Below are 24,283 nucleotides of genomic sequence, written 5' to 3'. Positions count from 1 at the left end.
TTTTTTAAATGCAAAACAGACCCACTTGTGTTAGGGCCTGCACAAACAGAGGGCTAGGAGAGTGGAAACAGCATAAACAATGTTGTTTATATCCGAGGCCTGAGAAAACTGGTGCACTTTCCTCCCAAATTGCAGGAAGTATCAGAGTAACCCCCATCCGTGGAGGTGGAATGAGAACCATATTTTCCATAGGGGTGGAGACAATTTTTCAGATACACTGACATTGCAGGAGCACAGTTAATAAAGGATGGGTTCTCCTCTGGCCTGCCATGGAAGGGCAGAAAATGCCAGCCACAAACAATGCCTCCACGTTAAAACTAAGTGAAACCAAACACAGCAAACGGGCAGATGTGAGAAACACTGAGCATTTTCATTGTTTTCCTTCACTTTTGACCTCGTGGAGAGGCCTGTGGCCGGTTCCTGCAGCTGAGCACCTACGAGGAGTCCACTGCCGCCTCCAGAGTGACCAGCCGTGTGCATCCGAGCCCCGAAGTTTTACACGCACATCGGACTAGACCCGCCTTATTCTTTTTCTCATCAGTTGGCTTCCTTAATACATTTCTCCATTTTTTTTTTTGTTTTGTTTTGTTATTGTAACAAAACTATATTTAAAAGCAAGCAACAGGAAGCTTTTACTTGGGAAGTTGAGGTTTAAGCACTCGGTGGCAAACAATGAACCGGAGAGATAAAGATGCAACGCCAATGGTTGGGAACAGACCTTTGCTAGTTTCCTGCCAAAGTTGACTTGTGAGCATGTGTGAGGCCACGATAGGGACTCGCAGGGCTATTTTGCTTTTATTTACTCCAATTTATTTGTTCCTGTGAGAACCCCTATAAAAACAAAGTGTGAGGACAAACAATGGAGGCCTTGCCATCTCCTTCTTGCCAGAGCTTTTATTTTCCACATTATCAAATGTTTTCATCAGTGCAGCTCAGCCCATTCATTCAAGTCTGTGAATCACAACCCAGATCATATTGCATTGGGGGGAAAAAAGCTATGCGTTGCCTGTATCATACAGAAGAAAGGGGGAGAGAGGGGGGGAATTTAAAGAAAAAGAAAGAAAGAAAGAGAGAGAGAGAGAGAAAGAGAGAGAGGGAGAGGGAGGGAGGGAGGGAGGAGGAGGGGGGAGGGAGGTAGGGAGGGAAGGAGGGGGGATTTAAAGAAAAAGAAAGGGAGGGAATGTGCCCCTATCACAAAGGAAATGTGTCCCTTTGACAGTTAGAAACATAACTGCGGTCCTTTGTAACATTCCAAGATGGATACTATGCCCTCAAATCACCAAGTAAACTAGAACTTTTAGAAAAGCAAGCTTGCAAGTCTGTAACATAGTTTTATCTCCGTCCCCCTTTTCTTGCCCCCTTCCCCAAACAGGTATCCATGTCAAAGGAGAACTCTTGAGTTGGGGGTTTGTTTGACCTAGGTCACGCAAAGGTCAAGCTTTTCACCAGTTGTTAACACAAAGCTTCTAGCCAACCCACCCTCCAAATCCGGCTCCACAGTCTGTTTCCATCTGCAAATGCACTATGCACATTGGATTTTTCTCAGTTTTGCAGGAACTAACAATCCCTTCACTGTGAAGTGGTCTCAGTGACAAATAAATAGGTCAAACACTCTTCGGTGAAACCGTAGGAGCTGAATTTGCCAAATATGGAAATGTAATGGCTTTTGACTTTCTCATTTTTAAGAAGGCTTTTTAAAGTGTTATTCTAAAACCAGTTGAACAGATTGCTTTATTCTTTTATTGAACTTCAAGGGATGCTGTCTTTTAAGCAGTTTTATGCCATCCAAGCTACATTTTTTGCCTCTCTGAAAGAGATCAATATTTATTCAGATTGATTTTTAAGATTTACATGTGAAAAATAGATAAAACTGGATCACATATAAACCAAAACTAATTCTGTCAACTCCCATGAAAGTCAATAAAGCCAAAATAAATTTAGCAGATTTCATCTACCTGCATTTGAGAATTGTTTTACTTCATTATTTCTTATAAACTTACTGAGCAGAAATTTGCTTAACTCTTACCCGAGCTTCTCTTACTGAAACAATAAGACTCTCCATGGAATATTTTGCACTTGAATATTATCACCAGGATAGCATATGGCGAGCTAGCAGTAGGCAGTTTATCTTCTCCTCTTTGTAAGCTAAAATTAGCACAATGCTTCTGCAGCGATCTGCACTTGACTCGGCCGGGCGGTGCTCCCCACAATGCCCTGCCTGTTCCACATCCTGCTCGCTTCCAATAGTTAAGCAAATTGGTCGAAGGTTTATATTAACAGTCACAGATACATTTTAATGCAAGAAAACCCCAAAGTAACACCCACGATGAAAAGTAAACCAGCTATATTAGAAATCAACCTGGAAAAAAAACTCACAAAAAATCTTCTTTCATCTGCTCCCTGAAATATATAGTGTTTCAACTACAAAGTAGTGCAAATGTTTACAGAGGCTAATTGTACCAAGTGGGATGGATATATATATATGTATGGCTCCAAAAGCAAGACACAATTACCTTCTTAGGCAACCGAGCTCATTTTTTCTCCTGTTTACCATGTTCGGTTTTCCTTGGTAATATGTTCTTGATGCTAAAGTGCACTGTTGCTAAGAATTCAGTGAGCACTTGCGGAGTGTTAGATGAAGGTGATCTGCCAATGGAAGGAGCTCACTCTTTAAACAGGAAAGCAGCTACTGCCGAGCTCTTTGAAAGGATTACAACACAAACAATGATCTTCAAAACAATGGTGGGGGTTCAAATAATACATCCCCTTTAGCTGGCCTGTGGCAGTGTAATCTTCTCATCAAATAGTTAAAAACAAAAAAACTTCAGGAAGAATTCGCTTCAGGGAGGATTGGCAGGTAAGCAGCGGAGGGGATATTTCCATTCGGAACAGAAACACCTCTACCTCCTGCACCCTACCCACTTTTAATGCCGTTTATTAGGGCAGATGTTATACTAAGAGGATGTTGCTGGAAATGTCACGACTCGATATCAGCCTGAAGTTTCGATTGCCCCTGTGCGCTGGGACAGATATATTTCAGCTTGTTATCAACAAATTAAAGCCAACACGAGAAACGAATGCAGATACTGTCAGCCGATTTGTATCAATAGATAAAAAAAAAATCTTCATCATTTCTTGGAAAGAGAAAAAAAAGATGTTTCTCAAAAGCTCATTGTATATTTGACCTACTCATATTATTCTTAGAAGTAAACATTTTATCAAAGGGGGAAAAAAATGAAAATTCTCTCTAAACCTTGTAAGGCAATCTCATCCACGATCTAACTGAAACAGTATTTCACTTGACATAACATATTAATCCATCTATTCCAGTCATTCCTGACACACACCCTACCCCCAACACAGACACTGGGGGGAAAAGAGCAAAATACTGATATTTAAATAGGTAAATCATTTGGAAATTTCAGTAGTAACCAAATAAAGCAGTTAAATATTTCACATCTAATTCAAACGCTGACGTGCATTTGGATCTTTTCAGCAATGTTTATATGTAAAAGAATCAAATCCATGACACTACTTTGTACCCAGATATTCTGAAAACTCAGATATTGGGGGCGGTCTATACTTTCTGATTGCTATTATCAATGCTAAGTCCTAAATTCAGATTTTCTTCTCACTGACCATGAAATTATGTGTCTACTAACCTTCTGCAAATTTCAATCTATATGTAAAATATTTATTGAAAGTTCTGTATTCTCTCTAGGTCTGTACGCAAAGTTTCAACTTGGTTCTTAGGATTTCAGAACCGAAGGACAACATTTCAATCATCTAGCCCAACATCTTTTATTTACAGGAGAAATGTCATCTCACAGAGGTTATGCGAGTTGTCCAGCGCGGAGCACAGGGCTTATAAATTGTCCAGTAGGGATGGCCCTGAGCACCTGCACTCCAACCACAGAAAGACACTTAAAAGTTCCCAGTGTGACGTGCACATAAGCAAGTATTTAAAATAATAACTGATCACCATGAGCTAATCCTCACATAGACTCAACCACAACTGTGTTCCCTGGTATTTCTGCATTTGCTTCCATGACACTAAAACCCAGTGGTTCAATGCTTCAGTGAGGGAGTTTGGGTATCACTGATTTATCTCTATCCTCAGAAATGTGTGGGCTCGTAAATATTCCTTTTTGTAGAAAGAGAAATACATAGTAATCTACAGTAACACATGTGCATCTGTGGATATAGACAAAGCAAATATGGCCAAGTGTTAACGACTGCTGAAATGGTGGGCTATAGGCATTTATTATACTATCCATTCTATTTTTCTGTAGGTATGAAAATATTCATACTAAACAGCTGGGAAAATACTAACATGTAACATGTAGGAAAAGAATCTCAATGCAACACTTCACAAGTCTTATCCTGTATTTTTCATTTTCTACATAACACCCCTGGCACTGTATTGGGCAACAATAAAAGAGAGTCCTCGCCATGGGCAGAAGGAATTCCTCCTTTCAAAAGGAGCTGCATCCTGTTTGGTGGTTAGGTAACCACCTCTACTCCCTTGAAAAGGGATGGGTTTGCAACTAAATTCAAAGCACATCACTATGTCAAGAGAGAGTGGATAGAAAACATTTAAAAGAGTCAAAATAGAAAACAGATTCTCCATGCTGTCATCATGACTAGGCCACAGCACTGTGCATGTAAAGAAATGAAGCGGCATGAACAGTGAGGTGGGGGAGGGGCGAGCGGCCGGGCAGCACCTCCAGTCGTTTCACAGGTGACAGAAGCAGTAAAGCTGATTTGCTATAAACAATAAAGACCTGCCTGTAAATCTAGTTTTGCCTCCCGTTAACTTCCCAGCATCAACATTTCCTATTCACTATTAATAGACAAGCGATACTTTGAACCCGATTTTACCAACTGCAATTGCTATAAATCTAGTCTTAAAGCTCTACAGGCTACTTGATAAAATGTATCTGTAATACTAAGGATTATATTTCTACATTTTAAATTGTACGGATAACATGGTATCTTGAAATTCAAAGGCCTAATTCTGCCCGGTAGCTTCATTAAAGGCCAAAGATTATTGCGACAGGACTGAGATGAGAGATGTGAGAAGAAACTTTGTTAGTGGGTAGACATATCCTCCATCCCTGGGCTCCTGGGAGGCAATTCCACCTCAGTCCTCTGAGAACACAGAACCCTACCCCAATCTGATCAACAAGAAGTATGTATGCCATTCAATGTGTCACCTTGATTGACACCGCAATCCCCATTTTCTCATAGATACCTTAATATGTGGTGTAGAAATAGCACTAGCTGTTTTTTAAAAAGAACCCAGTGGACCAATGGCCTTGGGGTAACCAAAGTATCCTCTGCAATCTATGTCTCTTCTTAATCATTCACTTCCCTACCTTCGCCTCCTAAAGTGACAACGACAGATTTATAACTTGGGACATTTGGGAGTGATGGACGATAGAAGGGAGCCTTGCAGAAGTGACTCGCCAGGTTTAGAATGCTCTCTATCCCGACACAAAGGTCAGAGAGACACTCTCCATTGTAAAGTGAAGGCACCTTTTGGAATTGTACCAGATTCTTAATTTCTTTTCTTTTTTTCTTTTTTAAAATATATCTTTATTGATTTCAGAGAGAGGAAGGGAGAGGGAGAGAGAGAGAGAGAAACATCAATGACGAGAGAGTCATTGATCAGCTGCCTCCTGCACCCCCCCTACTGGGGACCAAGCCCACAACCTGGGCATGTGCCCTGACGGGGAATCGAACTGCCATCTCCTGGATCCTAGGTCAATGCTCAACCCGTGAGCCACGCTCAGCCAGGCAGATCCTTAATTTCTCATTTCATCATCACCCACACTCAGAAATGAGCACCGGTCCGAACTAGAGTCTCTCTTTTTCATAGAGAAAAACAAACCCAATGATGATGATGGTGATGATGGTGATGGTGATAGCAGCTCACACACACATAATGTTTAACATGTCCCAGGCACTCTTCTAAGTTCAATACATCAACTTGTTTCATTGTCTCAACATCACTATACGTAGGTACTAATATTACCCCCATTTTATAAGTGAGTTTAGGTTGTTCTTCTGCCCAAAGAAGTGAAAACTCAGCCCTTTTTTTTCCACAGGGAGAGACCAATATACGCTTGCTTCAGATCTAGTCGTACACTGAACCCCCTTATGTCTGAAAATTAGTAAGAGCATCAAATGAATTGGGTGAATAGGTAATTCCTATAAGAACAACATCAGGAAATACGTTTGTACCAAACATTTCTTAATTCAGAAGTGAAGGGAGCAACAGGCACTGAACTCTAAACTCCCCGACGCCAGGGAGTGGTCTCACTCATCTTTGTCATCTCAGGGTTTAGCACAGTGCCTGGTATACAAGAGGCACTCTGTGAGTGAGTGAGTGAGTGAAAGAATCAGTGAATGAATGAATGAATGAATGAATGAATGAATGAATGAATGAAATATAAGGCTAAGCAGTGCCGAGTCCCTTCCTTCTAAAGCTCCTTCCTAATATTAACCTCTTTTCTCTTCCTCATGAAAGAGAGGGCTGGTGAATGCATTTCAGAAATAAATGGACCAAAAAGATACCAGTTACTAGGTTACTTCTTAAAAGAAAGATGTCGGAGTTAAAAAAATAATAATAATAAATAAATAATCTGGTTGATTCAGGTCCTGGTGTTTTCCCACTTTCTCCCTGCCAGACTTTGGCAATTCTCACCTAAAAATGGAGATGTGAATAGCTGCCCTGCTATAGGATTGTTGGTGTAAGGGCTCACAAACGAAGCAAGCTGGACACATTTCATAAACTGAGAGCATAAAAAAACATGTTATTTCTCAGAAAACTTTTTTTCGCCTCCACCCGGCATTGTACATGGCTCACAGAAGGTATTCAACAAATATCTATTAAATAATGGAAGATCCGAACAAAAAGAGCCACATGTCTCTGATCCTCTAAATTCCAATTCATAAGAGCTGAGAGGCTCCGCACAGAGGCAACCTGGGTGGAAGGAATGAACACAAGCTCAGGTAAAGTTGGAGCTGGAAAGGGTACATCCAGTTCCACATCAAAATAAATTATATTGTCAGCCTACGGAGAAGTAAGGCTGATGGGAATAAAGAGGGGACTTGGGGTAGCAGGCCTGGAATCAGCCTGTGGTCCCCCACCCGGGGCCCCTCCCCTCTGGGCTCCTTCCCCCACCCCACACCCCCGTCCTGAGGCCGAGAAACGGCAGCGTCATTGCTGTCAGCCTGCTCCTCTGAAATAGGAACCTGGGTGGCTCGGGCTGGCCGAGGCTCAACCCAGATAAGTCCAGGGCAACACCGATAGGCAGCAGGGAGGAATTTGAGGAAGTGACAAGAAACGCCACGTCACCCACCATAAAGAAAGCTTTCCCACAAAGTGGCCTAGGACGTGACTACACAGCGACTGCTGCTCAGAAAAATGCAGATAAACGCAGAAGTCTTTCCTAGCAGCAGGACCGAGAGCCAGCCGCAAACAATTCATGTCCTTGCCACATCCTTCAGTGACTTGGAGGAGGAATGTAGGACAGGCCCCTCCCACACCCTGGCCACGCAGCCCGCAGGAGCCTGAGCTGGGGGGCTCCTGCTGCAGGGACCAGGACCCCCGAGGTAGAAGGCTTGTCTCTGCTCATTGCTAACATATTAACCAAAGAATCACCAGTCATCCTGAGGATGTGTTTTGTTTTTATTTTACAAAGATTCTAGGATACATCTTTCAGTGTCGGAGAAGTGGTATGTGCATGTCAGAAAGGAACTCCTCCTAATTTCATTCACCAAGTAATGGGCATCATAATAATCTGCAATGGCATCTGTCACTGCAGAGATTTCCACTGTTAGTCACAAAAGTTCCACAGAAACGTGGACGTCAGCAAGCACTTACTCTCCAAAGAAACTCTCAAGGAAGGAAGGGGGGCCCAGCAGAGGGGCCCAGGGACAGTGGACTCTTCTATTCCATCCCTGTGGCTTTTTAAAAGACAGAGGAAATTCCCTATTGGTCTTATATGGGATGGCTTTCCTTACTTATATTTTAAAATTTCATTCCAAGGACCTGTTCTCAAAACAAAACAAAACAAAAAAAGTACCCAAAACTTGCCTGTGATATCCTCATGAGGAAATCTATACTCTGAAAAATAGATAAAAGGTCAAATAGTTTTAGAAAAAACATAGTCTATATGATGAATTACTACCAGTGACTACATACAAAGGCATGTTGGACGAGCTCTCAGCTTGGATATCTACTGGATGAATCGCATAGCCCAGTGTGCTAAACCTCTCTGCGAGAAATCCTGGCTTAGATTCTGCGACCTCAAATTGTCCCACATTGTCTATCTAGGGAGAAATTCGAGTCCCTCATGTCCCAGAGGTTTCATAAGGGTCACAGCTGTCGGCAGACCAGATTTTCATCCTGGACAGCCAGGGACACATTTCAATACAGTGCATTTTTGCTCAGAACTCTTTGAGAACACACCAAATAGAAAATGATTAGAATTACATTTACTCACATTCGCATATTAGCATTAAATTATTAGTCATATTAGTGGCTTACATTTACATTAAACTTGCAAATGATATAGATCCTTATTTCCATTCTATGAGCATCTCAATTTTTCCCCCTGTATGCATACCTAATCATTTGCTTACCTCTTATCACTCCGGGAACCTACAGTTTTAATTCCGTGGATTTCCACAGGGCAAGAATCTAGGCCACCGTTTATGCACAGAAATCAATTCAGCCATCACTACACTATGCATCAAAACAACATTTTAAGAGCAAAAGTTGAAGCCAGTGGCACTGAGCCAAAGCACCTCTCCTCCAAAGGAAAACACAGTGGGATTTTTAAGAGCAAACAGGACACGCCACCGACGGACGCTTAATGCCTCACCAAGAAATGGGAATCCTTAAATGGCCCAGCATTTCTTGATTCAAATCTGGAACTTAAGTCTTTGTGCCCGAAGCAACGTGTTGATTGCCACACCCCTCAGTGCTCTTCTGTAGCGTCCCACGTTAAGTATATTCACCATGTCAATCTCTCTCTTTGCCCCGAGTGAGATCACTAACCAATGACATTTAATGTTTTTTAATTAGAATCTGAAAGGGCATTTTGGCACCATAAGTCTATTGCATTTTTACAAGATCTGCATCTCTGAAACACAATATTACATTAACGCGATCGTTTCAAAAGAAATCATATTACTAAGTACCATAAATCATAGAAACATCGTTTGCTTCTAAAATTGCATTCAATCTGCTAACTACCGTATTCGTGTTGTAACAATCTTCGCAATTGTATATTAAAGCCATAAAAAGTTTCCTTCTCCTCCCCTATATCTTTTTCCCACAGCTCAAATAAAGGTGAATTAAGCAAATCTGGCCAAGGGGATACATGTCTACTGCCATTTTCCCACAGCAAATAGGGTATTTTCCTCTGGGAATAAAACATTTTCCTTAAACTGCTGTTTATATCCCTTATCAGCTGAACAGCAATAGAGCTATCAAGTCCAATCTCTTGTGGAAAAAAGTCAAGGTCAACAAGTACTTGCATTTTTGTTTATCTTTAGCTGAAATTGCTACTGACACTCAATTGGGTAATAAACATGAGGTCTGTCAAATGTTCCCAACGAACAGGTGATCCAGAAGCTATCTCAGAACGAGGCCATTGCCAGGTAATCAAACAATCCTGTTACAACAATTATGATTTGAGTGCATTTATCTACGGACGCAAACACCAGTCAATTCTGAATGAAGATTGCCATGCCATTCCCACCACCGGGCAATGGGAGGGAGGAAGTATGGGAGGGTTCTTGCTAGAATTACTCATCGGCAATAATGTGTGTACTCCCGTGAGCAGAGTACCATCCAAAGAAAAGGCTTTCTCCTCTTATCCTTTCTATTTAAAGGCAATTTGGTGTAGCTCAATACAGCCACGGCCTTTACTATGCCGCCCAGGTCCCTGAGCCCAGTTGCCTCTTTCTGCCTGAAAACCAATTCTACGGTTATGTGTGTGTGTGTCTGTTTGAAACTGTTGCATTACTCCTTTAAGCCAGCATGGTTGTTACATTAAAAAATACTTCATTTTAACTTGAAAAGTGGTAGGATTGGTTCAGCATGCTTAATTCTAAAGAGTCAGATAGATATTTGGAATAGAGGCCACATACTTCTTTCCAATCCATCATGAAACTCACTGATATCAACAGGAGTTATGCATTTGGATCCGGACAGCACATGGCTCCACGCCACATTCGACTTACAGATTAAAAATAGAATCTGTTCCAGCTGCAAAATAAGACACGTTAAACCTACTGCCTCCATTTGAAATATGAAAATCAAGTTTAAGGACCATGGCTACTACCTAAGACAGTGACTCCTGACCCACATAATGCAAACCTACTGCCTCCATTTCTAGTGTGAAAAATGAACCCAAGGAACATTCTTGGAGCCTAAAAGTAATGCTTCCACTTCTTCCCATGCAGCTTTTATTAAAACATTCCATCATTTAGCAGAGCAATTAATGTTGTCCAAAGCCGACTCCTTTCCTATCAAGAGCATTAGGACATCTGGAATCGAAGTAAAGGACAATCCTTCCAAAAATACACAAACTCACATCCTGGGAAAGAAAGTGAAAACTAAACACAAGACAAATTCTAGACACAGAATGAAGTGCACTCTTCTCAAAGACAACTTTCAGTGTACACCTACTAAGTATCAGGTCACAGTGTTGTTGGTCCAAAAAAAAAAAAATTACTGTTTCAGTATTAAAAAATTATCCTTCCTTAACACTCTGGCAAAAAGCGAATACAAGCAGAGTTGTATCAGCAGGCACAAGAGTATATTATTTCCAATCCTGGAGTCCGGTAAGTCTTGAAGATTCTACATGAAAAGAAAACTCCAGTGCCTGGGATGTGGGAAGGCTGAGGCACGCCGGGGTTACACTCCACTGGGAGTCCATAAGCACGGAGGCCCGTGAAACAAAACATCTACTCTGCAAATACTCAGGAAATGTTCATCAATCAGTTGTCAAGCGAAGGGGGAAGTCACCTTATTTTCAGAGTAGTCAACTGATGAAATGAGTCACCAAATTCCCATGATAGCGTGGCTGGCCTCTTCCTTTCCACCCAGCCCCTGGTCCCCTTGGAGCCAGAGCCTTCCCCACGGGAAAGAAGGGTGGCAGAGAGAGAGAATGGTGGCTGGACTTCTAAAAGCCACCGTCATGAAAAAAATGTCACTTCTGTCCAGCCAGGGTGTGGGGTAAAAGCCACAGTCGGCAATGACCAGCTATATGGTCCTCGTCTCTAGAGGGCTAAAGCTACACGTAAGAAGACAGAGAGGCGGCCAGAAGGCACTGTGGTCTGCAGGACAGTACTCGGAAACCTCTGCATGACCTTCACCCTTCCAAACCTACCGCCCCCCCCCCCACCACCACCACTCAGTCTCTCAGTCTGGTCCAGCCCCTTCCCTCTGCCTGACTTCACGGCCTCAACACTTCTGCGTAACTGCAGCACTGGCCCCAGCCCTTCCCGCCCGCAGCCGTTCCCCCTTCACTCAGCTCTGACCGTGACACAGCTTCGAACGTTTTCAGTGGCTCCCCATCGCCTCTCAAGCGAACTCCCAGCTCCCAAGACAACACATATGGTCCTTCCTGGTCTGGCCCCTGCCGCCTCTTGGCCTCACTCCGACTCCTGCTTCCCCACACCCTGTTCTCTGCTCGGGCTGAGGCCTACACTCAGCCTCGGAAGTGTCATGTGTCATGTTTTCTCTTTATTTCTTCCCTTTACACAAACTTCCTACTTTCCTTGCCTCGTAGTGCTCTGCTACTACTCCATCTGGCCCCACTTTCCAGCAGAGCCTAAGCCCTTGGAGAAGCCAGGAGGGAGACTGGGAATCAAAAGCAGGGTTCTTGGAGGGCTAACTCTGGGGGATGGGTAGAGGCTGCCTGGAGTGCTGTGTGGAGAGGGACCCTGCTCCACGTCCCGTTCAGGCTTGACGAGAAAGGGCACTGGGATGGATGAAGGATGCCGGCCCTGAAGCCCCGGGTGAGGGCGTACCCAGGCCAGGCAGTTGACTCCTATTTGCCCATTTGTTAGGTGCCATTCCTCTACTTCCAAATCACACTGAGCTACTCAATGGTGAGACTTCACCTACCACACGTGAACTGTCTGCCCCTCCCCTGGACTGTCGGTTTGATTCCAGGAAAGGCCTCTTTCTCCCTGAATTCTTACATACTGCACTGGGCTGGTACCCAGTGGACATTCAATTAATACCCATTAAGTTCATGAACAGGACTATTTCTGTCTTCACCTCCAATGCCTTTGGGAGCATCCCTCTCATAAGCTTTAAATTCATAAGATCAAGCAATACCTTTTATTTGCACTAAATTTATTCTTTTCACATAAAGGGATATTCTTGGTGCTGGGATGTGGTAAACCAAGTATTTGTGACACACAGCCATCTCCAGTTTTATAGGTTAAAGTTATATTCCCTCAGAGCTTCCTGTTTTAAAGACTGTGGCACCTGAATCCTACCATGCTGTCATCCCAGCTCGGCCCCTCATTTTACCCATCGCTCGTCCGAATCTCTCTGACTCCACTGACCCTGTTTCAGGGGACAATAACCAGAATGACAAGAGCATTCACACTTGTATTTCCAGCCCCAGGTAGGGGGAGAAAAGACGAGAATGGAGTTGACCCACCATAAAATGGTTAGAAGAAAGACATGGAAATGCAAGAAAAGGCCCCATGGCATCACCAGATAGTCAGCACTTGGCTCACAGTAAGACAGGCCACCATCGGTTTCAACCACGGAAATCAAGACTAGCTTAGGTACCAAAACGTTAAAGCAACAATGGGCTGAATGTGATTCCAGGCATCGAGTCAAGTCAGTCAATCAAATATTTATCAGGCACTTACACTGCAGCGCTGTGCCAGCTAAGGGGAGTGCAAGCGGAGTCCTGAAGGTGATGCTGGCGATGTCATTCTAAGCCATTCGCTGGGTCCCGGTGTGAGGACATGTGGTAAAACTCCTCTCGGCTCTTTATACAAGTCCAAGGGATTCTTCTGAACAACCTGCACGGAAGCCCTAACTCTTGCAACTAATTATATTCCCCTCTTCACTTAGGCTGCCAGGAAGCTCGGAGCTAAATTAGCTGCCTACTTCTAGCAACTGTACATAATCTTATAATCTTATCATTCATGTTGTTCTGTCCTGGCCTCTTGTTCACTTTCCTTTCATTTAAATTTTTCATCTACTTATTTTATCTTATTGTGTGCTATATGCTTTTGTTATTTTCCTTAAATTCTTTCTTAGAAAGAAGAGGAGAGTGTATGCATGCATTTTAAAATTAAGATAGAACCTTTTCCTAAGGCATCACAGTACAAGAGGGTGTCCAGACGCTCCCTGTCCTGCTGTCATAGGGACATCGTAATGGGGACACTCAAGGAAAGAGTTGCTCTACCCCAAAGGAAATAGTTAAAGAGACAGCACTGATCTAATGCCAGTCATCTAACAACAAGCCTATTGTCAACTTCAATAGCTTCTGCACTCACTCTTCAATTTTCCCTTTCTCAAAAATATGTGGTTTTGAAGAAAATTTAAGATTTTTCTAGGTAAGGTCATGTTCTCTTTTTCTCCTGATAAATAAGTAAAAGGCAGTTCTCCTTTCATTCCTTGTTAGGAAATAAGATGATCTATGTCTAGGAGGGAATGCATATGGGTTGATATTGGTAAATGGGGGAAAGCCAAAGCTAATTGTACTAATCAAACAGAATGCTTTTAGGTTAAGTAATTACGGAAAATTATCTGCAAGACTGAACTAATCCACAAAGCCAGACACTTGAGCAAAACCCAACTTACCAACTACACTTCTGGGACCAATCAATGTAAGAGGTAGACCACGCCTACCCCTTTCTAAGGAAAATGCTTGGCATAAATTTACTGTTTGGGTTAGTTTTTGCTAGGCCAACAGCCAAAACCTCTACCACTATCCTTAATTAGTGCTAGCATTCACGAGGGAGAGAGATAAATTCAGGAGCAGAGCTAAATATCACATCCCAGGGGGTGGAATCATGTCTGCTGCTGGGAACGGCATAGGACATTAAAAGCCCTCCCAGGGTAGCTCAGCTACTCCTGCCAAGAATTCATTCTTCCCCCTACCTTAAGAGCCCTCAAAACACGCTAAAATGCTGCCACCAGTCCCCACCTATCCTTTATTGGAAGCTCATCCAGGGCCAGAGGATGGTACCCAAGAGTAGGAGTACGCAGAATAGGCAGTTATACAGGCAGCATGATTTAAGGTACAGTCTTAAACCCACCTACCATCAGCGTCTGAGGAGGGCTACCTACTGAATCTTTCCTTGAGTCCTCCTGTTCAAACCCATCTCCGGAGTCTGGGCAGGTGAGACCTCAGTATCTATTTACACGTCGGCAGAGATTGCCACGTGAGATGAGCCATCTGGCACCCAGAAGAAATCAGTCCTGAGGGAATACAGGGCAATCACAATTTGAAAGCATGAGAGGGTTCCCGATCCTCTTTAATAAATAATTATCCATCAGTGGCCACGTGCCCTGAACTACGCTGGGCACAGGAGATTTAAAGATGAAGACGAGTGCCTTCCCAGGAGCGGCCTGGGGAGGCTGATGAATGAAAGGCTCATTTCAATAAGTGACAAAGGATAAGACACTGGCTACCATGACAACACAGAAGAGGGTCACTTCCTCCAATCTCCAGGTTCACAGAATACTACCTGCAGCTGACACTTAGGTTTAGAAGTTTTTAACCTATACTACACAGACCCTCCCCTCAAAAAGGGACTCCATGGTTAGAATTCAAAAGATCCATGTACTTGGGAGGGGAAATTTTACATTTTCTTCTCACTAACCTCTAACTGGAATTACCATTTCTTTCAAGTGTGTACCCAGGTAACGAACCACAGACAATTAGCAGGACCTGTGACTTTGTCACCAATGGAAATCATATTTATATATCACAATACAGTTGTCACAAATACCTTAAAACATCATTATATTTACCACTATTTCAAAAACATACACAACAGAATTACTGCCAGACCATATTATTTAATGCATAGTTAAAACACTCATATCCCTATATGACCATTTGGGTTTTTTAGAGTATTTTGATAACTGGATTTCAATACAATTACTTTCCCTTGTAGCCCTATGTGTTTTATTTTATGCATTAATAAAAATATTACTCTGATAAGACACCCATTGACTTCATCACATTGCCAAAGGGATTCCCACCCTCCCCCCAAAATGTTAAGGTCCCCTGAAGAGAAAGCATGAGTCAGCAGCCCGGTGCCTGATGGTGGAGAAAGCAATGATGACACCAGTGGTTCAGACTGCAGGGCCCTGGGGGGCCACAGGGCTGCCCGGGAGAATGGGACCACGTTCCTAAGAGGGAGCTGAAGATCAAGGCTGGTCTCACAGGCCCCACAGAGGCTGAGTCTCTGACAGTCAGAGGACCAAGTTAGACTAAATACCTCTCACCTTGTCTCTCAGTCAACATCCCTGACCACAGAGTTCACCGGGTCTGGGTCACTGGTATGTTGTGAAATAAATACACTCGGCTCCCTAAGAATATTCAGGATTTAGTGACTATGTCACTTACATAGGCTTGATGTTATTGGTGGCACGCACGAAATTCCTGAGGGCGACTGCTACGACCCACTCATTTTATAGCCTCACACAGAGCACCTGCCATACATAAGTGCTTAATCCATTTTTGATGACTAGAATGTATAAATTTACATTTCCCCACTTAAATACAATTCATGACAATATTTTGGCCCATCTGCAGAAGTGATTACAATTCTAGACTCTTTTTATCTCCTTGGGCTATATTAAATGGATGCTTCCCTAAAATTAACTTCCTTACTCCGGCCTTGCCAAGAATGACACCGTGTGAAGAATCCACCGCAGGAGACAATGGACTCTCTCCTGGTTTATTTTCTTGGGTAGAAACTGAAACACACAGTTAAGCTGTGCCAGGTTGTGTGTGGTGGCCCGGGAATGCCTGGGAGGGCTGACCTGAAAGACGAGTTGCTGCTTATAGTTTAAAACCCCATGCAGAACCGAGGGAAGGAGGGAAGGTGAGAGAGGGTAAGAGAAAAGAAAGGCCTTAGTTAGAAAGTGAATTAAATAATTACACATTAAGATCTGGATTTCTAAAGCTCAGATCACCATTTTTATTGTTTATATAAAGCAGTAAAATGCATGCTATTAACATGAGTGCAGAACGTATTCTTCTATGGGATGCATTTGGGAAGAATACCTTACAGTTTTAGAAAGAAAGAGCTGAGCCTTCTGAACCAGTCACTTCTGGGTTCACTGCAATGGAAAATATGTTCCCTTCTCGCTGAAGGGCTAAGGCCACTACGGACAGGGGAGCTTTCTCTAATTTACAGAGTGAAGCCAAAAAGAAGATACCTGTTTAAAAAAGCTTCCACATCTGACTGCAGAGCCAAGTGATAAACTGACATAACATCATAATGCATACAATTCTCTACCACTCCTTCTGTCATTTAAAACTATCCCATGACTCTTGAGAGACCAATGTAACTAATTCTAGGAAACTCAGAGAACTGGTGTAAAATTTCAGAAGTTCTACAAGTCACACCAGAGTTTCTATTTCTCAAGGAACAGCTACAACAGCAACACCACCAACAAAAACCCAAATCATCCCGTTCGACAAAACCCCGGTGTCTGCACAGGTGACAACGACAACTGTCAGTAGCAAAGTCTGCATCATATACAGAGTCCATGTAACACCGCAAAGCAATGGGAAACCGAATCGTGTTAAATTTCAAAAATTAGAGTACCTTTGATGAGATATCCAGACCGTGAATTCACACATAAATAAAAATGAGCAATCCGCAGAAAATACAAGCAGTGACCCTGTTGACGAATGCCCTGTCTTTTCCAATCGAGGGCCAGACCTATTCAAACCCAATCACAGGGGGATGGAATCAGGAAAGGTCAGTCAAAGGCACACTGAAACTCCAACGGTCTCGCTGACCTTCAGAGCTTCTGACAAACTGCTATCAGTCAATGTCAACTAATGACAGTAGCTCTTTGGCTAATCAATTGTTCTAAAAATGATCAGGAAAACTACTCGCAGGACAGCTCATTTTCACATCAATGCCTGTGAAGTATGAAAAGCTCATTTTTTTGAGTTTTTAATAAGCTCATAAGTAAAGCAGTTACTTGGTAACAGAGGTCACCTTACAGAAAAAGACAGCACCTCTGTCTGCCTTTTACACATTCTTTTATTACCATATTATAGTAAAAATATGCCACGGATATGCCAGAGGGCTACATAATAAAATAAGTAACACTTCATCCATGTTGGAGACAAATACTCCTGTGTTCGAGGGAAATCTATTCAGGGGTAAATAATTTCAAACGCATTTTTTTTCAACTAAGATGAAAAACAATGACCTCAAGTTTACTAGAGATATTGCCTAACAGTGAGAAAATGCGCTCTCTGTGAAAACACTCACGGCCAAGTTCATGCCCCTAAATATACAGTCACTACTTTAGACGAAGTTATGTTTCTTTGTTTTTAAGATGATGACCTGCTTTCATGATGCCAAAAGTCAAGCAAATGGAGAACAGAAAACAGTTACATTTGATGAGTCAATAAAAGGAAAGGTGAATCTCGTATGGGGTGTTCCTGGGAAAATGATTCTGTCTATCCATCTAAGTCCACATGTTTGATAAGTTAATAATATGGACCTTTTGATAACGGGGATTTGTGGAGTATAATAACTTCCCCTTTCTTTTTTTGCACCTGACTTTCCCCATCAGGAAATCATTTTCCTATTCTGCCTGCCACGGGCATGCAGAGGCCACGCTTTCGTTTATAGTCCAGCAGTAAGTGTAACTAAAGTAACACCCAGGTTGCAATAGTCCAAAGGCTGAGGCCTGCGGTCACAGCTATATTTTACTTTTCCTTTCTCCCCACTAGAAGTGCATTCTAGTGGCCCTGAAATATAAGAAGTTCCTTGCGAGGTACAAGAATTAAGAAGTCAGTGTGCACAAAAATAGCTCATTCAGCTCACTCTGGCCAACAGACAAATGAAATAAAATTTAAAAAGCCACCATTCGTTAAACATTTTCCTTCATTTTCAGGATTCTCAGGTTATTTCGAACACTGCTTTTAAAAATCAGTTGGGATGGATTTTTAAAACAGAAAGAAAACTGTTTCTCAACCAGCAGCAATCACTCTGTGTGTGTTTTTTCCATCTGAGAAACTGCAGATAACAGATTACATCCTAAGCCTGAGTGGCTAAGGTACTTTTTCAAATTAAAATATCTTCTGTGGCCTCCACCACTCTCAAGTTGTCCATAGGAAAGAAATAAAGGAGGGAGGGCAACACTTACGCCGAGCCATAATTGGAAGTATGTGAAAAATGAAGTGTCAGTTTGGTCAATAAAGGGCAAAGGTCAAGGGGAACTGCAGCCCAAACTCTGTGCGAAATGTGCTCATTAAGACATCCAATCAGAGTGCTCCTTCCCACCTATCCCATTATTCATCAGACAGCTGACTGTTTCAAACGCCCGGGTTTGGGCTGTTATTACTTTTCTTCTTCATGTAAAAAGGCGAGCTGGTATATAAATCGTTGCTTAGTCATCTGGAACGTAATGCGGCCCTGCCCCACCTCCCTCCGGCCCCCGCCCGCCCGCCCGCTCTGCCCGCTGGCTTCACAGGTCCCAAACAACTGCCTGGAGAGTCCCTTCAATAATAAATGGAATTGCCTTCTGCCTATAGGTTGCCCGAACTCATACAAAAGCCGGCGAGGAGGGGGATGGGGCAGTGGGAGGCATTGCAACTATTGATACATTATTATAAAGAAGTAGCAGCGCTTTTCAGTCGCCCCTCTTTATAGAAACATGCTGTTTTGCCTTTTTTTTTTTTTTTTTTTTTTGAGGGAGCAAAGATACAATTGTTGATTTGAGTCCTGCCCCCAAAAGGAGAAGTTCCTAAGTGGGCTTTCGAGGTTCCAGCGACCGTTAAAGTCCTTTAGGGTTGAGATGTTTTATATCAAATTTCAATGTAGCAATCCTACTTTTTCTTTATCCTTACAAGAGAGGAAAACCAGAGGAGCTTTAAGTGGGAAGTGTTCTGCCAGAAAAATGCCCTTACTTGTTTCCTGTGCCCCTATTCTCAATTCAATCAATCTGTGAATGAGTGAAATGGGAGAGGCTCTTCATACATAATACGAATTAATCGTATCAGTCATCATGCTCCTCTGTAACTATCTCAGTCATCATCCTACTTAGCGCGCAAAACTGGATTCTCACTCGCCAGCGGCGGGTAACCCTCCTGAGGCTCACGCGGATCCTGTCGTATTCGAAGCCCTGTCACATCACAGAGCACAGCGCCAGGCCTGGCGGACACCAGGGGAGGGCCCGTCCCCTGGATAACAGAAAGAATGTCCACCAGATGACCACACAAGAGCACTTTATCACACAGGATGACCGCAGTTAGGAGCGTGGGCTCCGGAGTCAGACTGCATGGGTTCAAGTCCTAACCCTGCCACCCATCGTAGTGGGGCTCCGGCCAAGTCTCCTCGCCTCTCTGAGCCTCTGTGACCTCCTTCACCGAGGGCGACGTGGGAACCACAGCAACAGCCAGCCCTGAATATGTTATTTCATCGTTGTATTGCTATCATGTATTCACCTCTCTTAACTGTGAGCCAAAATTGGAGAAGCACCCAACCTCAGAACAGGGTCGGTCATACATAAAGCTGCCTGTGAGCTGTAGAGTCGCTGCCCTCCAGGCAAGAAATACGAAAAGGCACCAGACTAGCTTGGTGATCTCCCGCCCCCAACCACACGCTTCCGAGGGTGGGCCCGGGGTACAGTCAGGAGGGCAGCTGCGCACAGTAGGGCAAATAAGACACGTGAAAGAGTCACGTATCTGCCGATGTCTCCCTCAGCTCGTGAGAGAGACTCTGCTCGGATGTCCCGAATACTCCATCCCAAAACCCTGAGGAAGCCCAAGAGACCGAGGCCCCAGAGCAGACTCTAGCAGTTACTCCTCAATATTTCTGAGCGCTTCCTTTTTCTCTTCTGAAATGGGAGAGTAGCAAATAATTGACAGGGGTAGAATAGGAGCTCCGTCGCCTGTCTCTGGAAGTGCTTTGAGGAAGTTAAAGAGTAGACAAAATCAATGTCATAGCAACAGCGGCAGAACCCCCGACCCGAGGCATTAGGTAGGCCTAGGAAGGCCTACCCAGGCCCGTTTAAAGGGGCTTCACTGATTAAAGAACCAGTCTCCTGCAAGAGGCCACCGGTGCTAATGCCCAATGAAAGCAGGTGTCCTGCGGAAGAGTTGCTAGATAAATAATTTGAGTTGGGGGAAAGATTTATTACGCAAACCATAAATACACAGTAAATCCCTGAAAAATATATATATATGCTTTGCTTTTTCTTAATTACCTCTCTACTATATACTCTCTTTAGAATGCCCAAGATTCCATTCTGTTTTTGTTTTTTTTGTTTTTATGCTTAGGTAAAAATTTTACTAAAACTATGCCATCAGTCACAACAGGCACTACTTTGGGCAATTTATCAGGCACTCAAAATCCCCCAAATTGCCGAAACACTAACTAGAAATTGTCAGTGTATTTTGAAATCTGTCAGAACATTACCAATGGCCTGTATGACTTATTTTATTTTATTTAGGTTGAAAGTCCAAAAGAACAGGACTCGGTTGAGATCTATAGCCTGTTATACGCCTGCGCTGTGCGGCAGGTGCGGTTATTTCGCAGAGACCAAAGCCCGGGGGATTTCTTCTTTTTGTACCAAAGGTGCCATAATGAAGCGGTGAAAATTGACAAGGAACGGGGGGAAGAAAGAAACGCAGTACAAATAATACAGCAGAGAAAGTTTTAAAATATGTATTACTCCTGTCTGTGGGGGAAACACCTCTTTGGATATGTTCTTGACAGATTGAGTTATTTCTGTCTATTGGGTATGTATAAAGACATATTTATGGATTTATAAATCTTTTGAAGAGGGCTGTTATTTACCCAGTTGACTAAAATGGACTCAAACTGTGTAAATAACTATTTAGGACATGCACTACGGGCCAAATGCTGGCGCGGCTCACACCCCCGCGGCTGCCAGAAAAGGCAGACAGGGAAAACATGGAAAAGCCACTGCGCACAGTTAATCCGCAGGCTGCACAAAGACCCGGCTCCACAGGTCTCGGGGATGAAAAAAAGATTTAGAAGGGTCATGGTTGGCATGGAAATGTACGTAAGTTGTTGCAGCAACACTTCTAGGCGTCACTCTGCATTTAGCAAGGAATAAATCACACTGCCAAAGACAACCCACGGGGAAGGCTAAAGGCGGGACTCCTAACACCTGGATTATCAAGCTGGGGGAGGCGAGGAAGGGGGAAGTCAGGACAGAAAGTTTCTATTTGACTTTAGTTCTTTGGTGGAGGGCCAGGGAAAGAAGGCGTGAAGGCAGGAATCTTATATAAATAACCGGGAAACCGAAATTTTCGGTCCGACGCTACACCGGGACCTCAACAAATCCTTTGACTCCCCCATCATCTTTTCCCCCCTCATCTGTCAAATGGGCTAGACCTGTTCTATCTGTCACTCGGGGCTGTGTTAGAAACCAGGGTCAACTGAGATCATTCCAATGAGATGATTTATGTAAAAGTACTTTAAAAAACAACTGGGTGGTGGTTTTTTATGAAAAATTATACAGAGAAACAATGTAAGCGGGAAGCTCTAGCAATGTCAAGGATCCTGGCTACAGTCAAGTTCATTATCAAATTGGCCCTTGGAGAGCCCTTGTTGAAGGCAAAGGAACACGCAAAATTCCTAATTCCTGGTTATGACGTGTCAGCGGGGAAGCGTCAGGACGGGACATGTGCCTCTGAGAATTTTTTCATCAGGTTACGTTTAAGGAAATGTAGTATGTTATAACTTTAAATTCAAGAACAAGCTAACTGATCGCAAGCCTTCTTCCAGTCATCTAATACCTGCTGCTTGTGGATGATATACATATATATACATATATATACATAAATACATACATATGGATATATATATGTGTGTGTATATATATATATGGGGAGAGAGAGAGAGGGAAGCCAGACATGAAAGAGAAAAGGGAACAAACAAAAACACTGGGCTCTGCCCCCATGTAGCAATTGTGGAAAACAGGGAAAGGCACTGAGATTGATCCCCACCTTTAGGGAAACGCACGGTGCAAGATGAGTTCTGAAAGGAGGGCTTTCTGTTGGAAGTGCTGACATCCCCCAGCAATAGCGCTGTGAGCAGCAGCACCACAACATACACGGACACATGCCCGAAAGAAAAAAGGCCCCGTGGATTTGTGCTGCATATAGTTTTCCTGTAAAAGTCAGAGGGCGAAGGTCACCTCTTTCTGCCTCGGCTCCGGACCAGTTTACTGCTCCAGGCTCCATTTTTACTAGACTGAGAGCCGCGATGCAGTCAGCCACTTGGCTTTGAACAAGAAAATGTCTCAGATGCTTCAAATTCTACGTGTAGAAGTTAACTCCCAGTCCAAATAGCATACATGTGCCTAAAAAAATTTAACTTTCCTGTTTTTGTTTTCAAGTGCATGGTGTTAATTCATTGTAGGCTGACATTCTAATTGGTAGAGACAACCTAAGTTAGAAAACAAAATTCTTTTCTTGGCTAACAGCACTCCAGTGACACATGATGGTCAGCCCAGGTTTTGAGGTTTGTACCTACTGCGGGCTCAGAGTCCAGACTCGTTTAAACTTTGGTTGCATTCATTGAACACAAAAGCCACTGCGCTCAGTCTCATCAAAAGCAGTTCGGGACAGCTGGCTACTCATCCACCTTTCTGCTGAAAACGACCTCATGCTTCAACTTTATCCCTGCTCGTTATGGTCATACGTGTACTTCCACCGACACCCAAAATACACACAGAGATAAGTGTGTTCAAAGAGCAACACAGATCAAATGGATCTGGTCTGTTTCCATTTCTTCCCACTGCCCTTTAGTCTGACCCTGCAATAAGGTCACTTAAGAGATTCAGATAAGTAAACTCAGAAAAATGGCTTCAACCCAGCGGAGAGAGAGAGAGACACTCAACATGGGCTCCTGAAAGGCCCACTGACTTCTAAGCATTTTAGGACATTGTGGGCTTGGAATCCCAGTGGGTGTTTCTTCAGGAGCTCTGGAAAAGCCTCCAAGGGCAAGTAATAATAATACTTTTTATTTGGATAGCACAGTATGAGTAGCATACTGTTCACGTAGGTTCCAACTTTGACTTCTCTAATCTTGCCCTCAGTCGGTTCACTGACCCCGTTATATGGAGGTGGCAGGTGACAGGCAGTTAGGCAGCTGGCATGGCACAGAAGAAGAAACGGATGGGGGGGCATAAAATGAGATGAGCTGGCTCTTGTATTATATGGGATTTATGATCTAGGAAAACCTGTATAAATTAGTCACTAACTAAGCAATTCTGATTTTTCGACCCTTAAAAATGAAACATGTAGCAAAGGAAACAATGAGAAAACCTCTCCTACCTTGCTCACTGCTGTTATCCCCACTGTGCGACGTGTGGCCGCCGCTGGAAGGGCCTGGCGTTCCGCCTGAGCGGGTGGATGCCGTGTCATCGTGATCTCTGTTCCAAGAGGGCTGTGGGGACACAAATCAGATATCCAAATAGAGCGGTCTGCTAACACTGGTCCGGCCGGATCCCACTGCATCGTGACAGGGTGATGGACGGCCAGAATGGACAGCCATGCCATCTTTCCCATCCCCCCCTCAGACGCTGCCAGCTCAGAGCTCCACGGGCACATTCCAAATTTGCCAATTCTAGCTTCTAAGCTGAAATAATATGTACAAATAGTTATTCTGTAAGTAACTGCATGCTTTATTACCAAGGAAAACAAAAACATTCCAAGCAAGGAAGGGGGGGGGAAATGCTGCCACTTGATTCTGACTATTTTTAACACCAACAAACCCTCTGGCACAACAGTCTGCCACTCGGAAAATGCAAAATGAGAGTGGTGGTCTACACGCCGCGGTTCATAGAGGCCTCAGATCCATCCTGAAGGACAAACACAGCCCAGCTTTTAAGACCTCACAATTAGGCTGGGGTCCATAATAGCTAGTATATGCCAGCTGTTTGCCGGATGGTACATGGCAAATGGACCAGGCACAGGGACAAAAAAGAAACGAGAATAACAATAGATTCACATGGACTGTGTACACTCAGCCCCATGCCGAGCCT

At 43.4% G+C, this 24,283-nt stretch overlaps 1 protein-coding gene across 1 annotated transcript in view; it reads right to left on the bottom strand.

Annotated features, from left to right (window-relative positions):
- MEIS1 (Meis homeobox 1) overlaps nucleotides 1-24,283 on the bottom strand; it is a 126,167-nt gene that overhangs the window by 74,060 nt on the left and 27,824 nt on the right. Inside the window, exon 6 of the mRNA XM_087823602.1 lies at nucleotides 23,574-23,685. Within this exon, the coding sequence (XP_087679728.1) occupies nucleotides 23,574-23,685 (112 nt within the window). The remainder of the gene's footprint in view (nucleotides 1-23,573; nucleotides 23,686-24,283) is intronic.

This window comes from Miniopterus natalensis, chromosome 13, assembly GCF_054644295.1.
Source record: "Miniopterus natalensis isolate mMinNat1 chromosome 13, mMinNat1.hap1, whole genome shotgun sequence".
In the NCBI taxonomy this organism is placed as follows: Eukaryota; Metazoa; Chordata; class Mammalia; order Chiroptera; family Miniopteridae; genus Miniopterus; species Miniopterus natalensis.
This window is presented reverse-complemented; position numbering and strand designations above follow the sequence as displayed.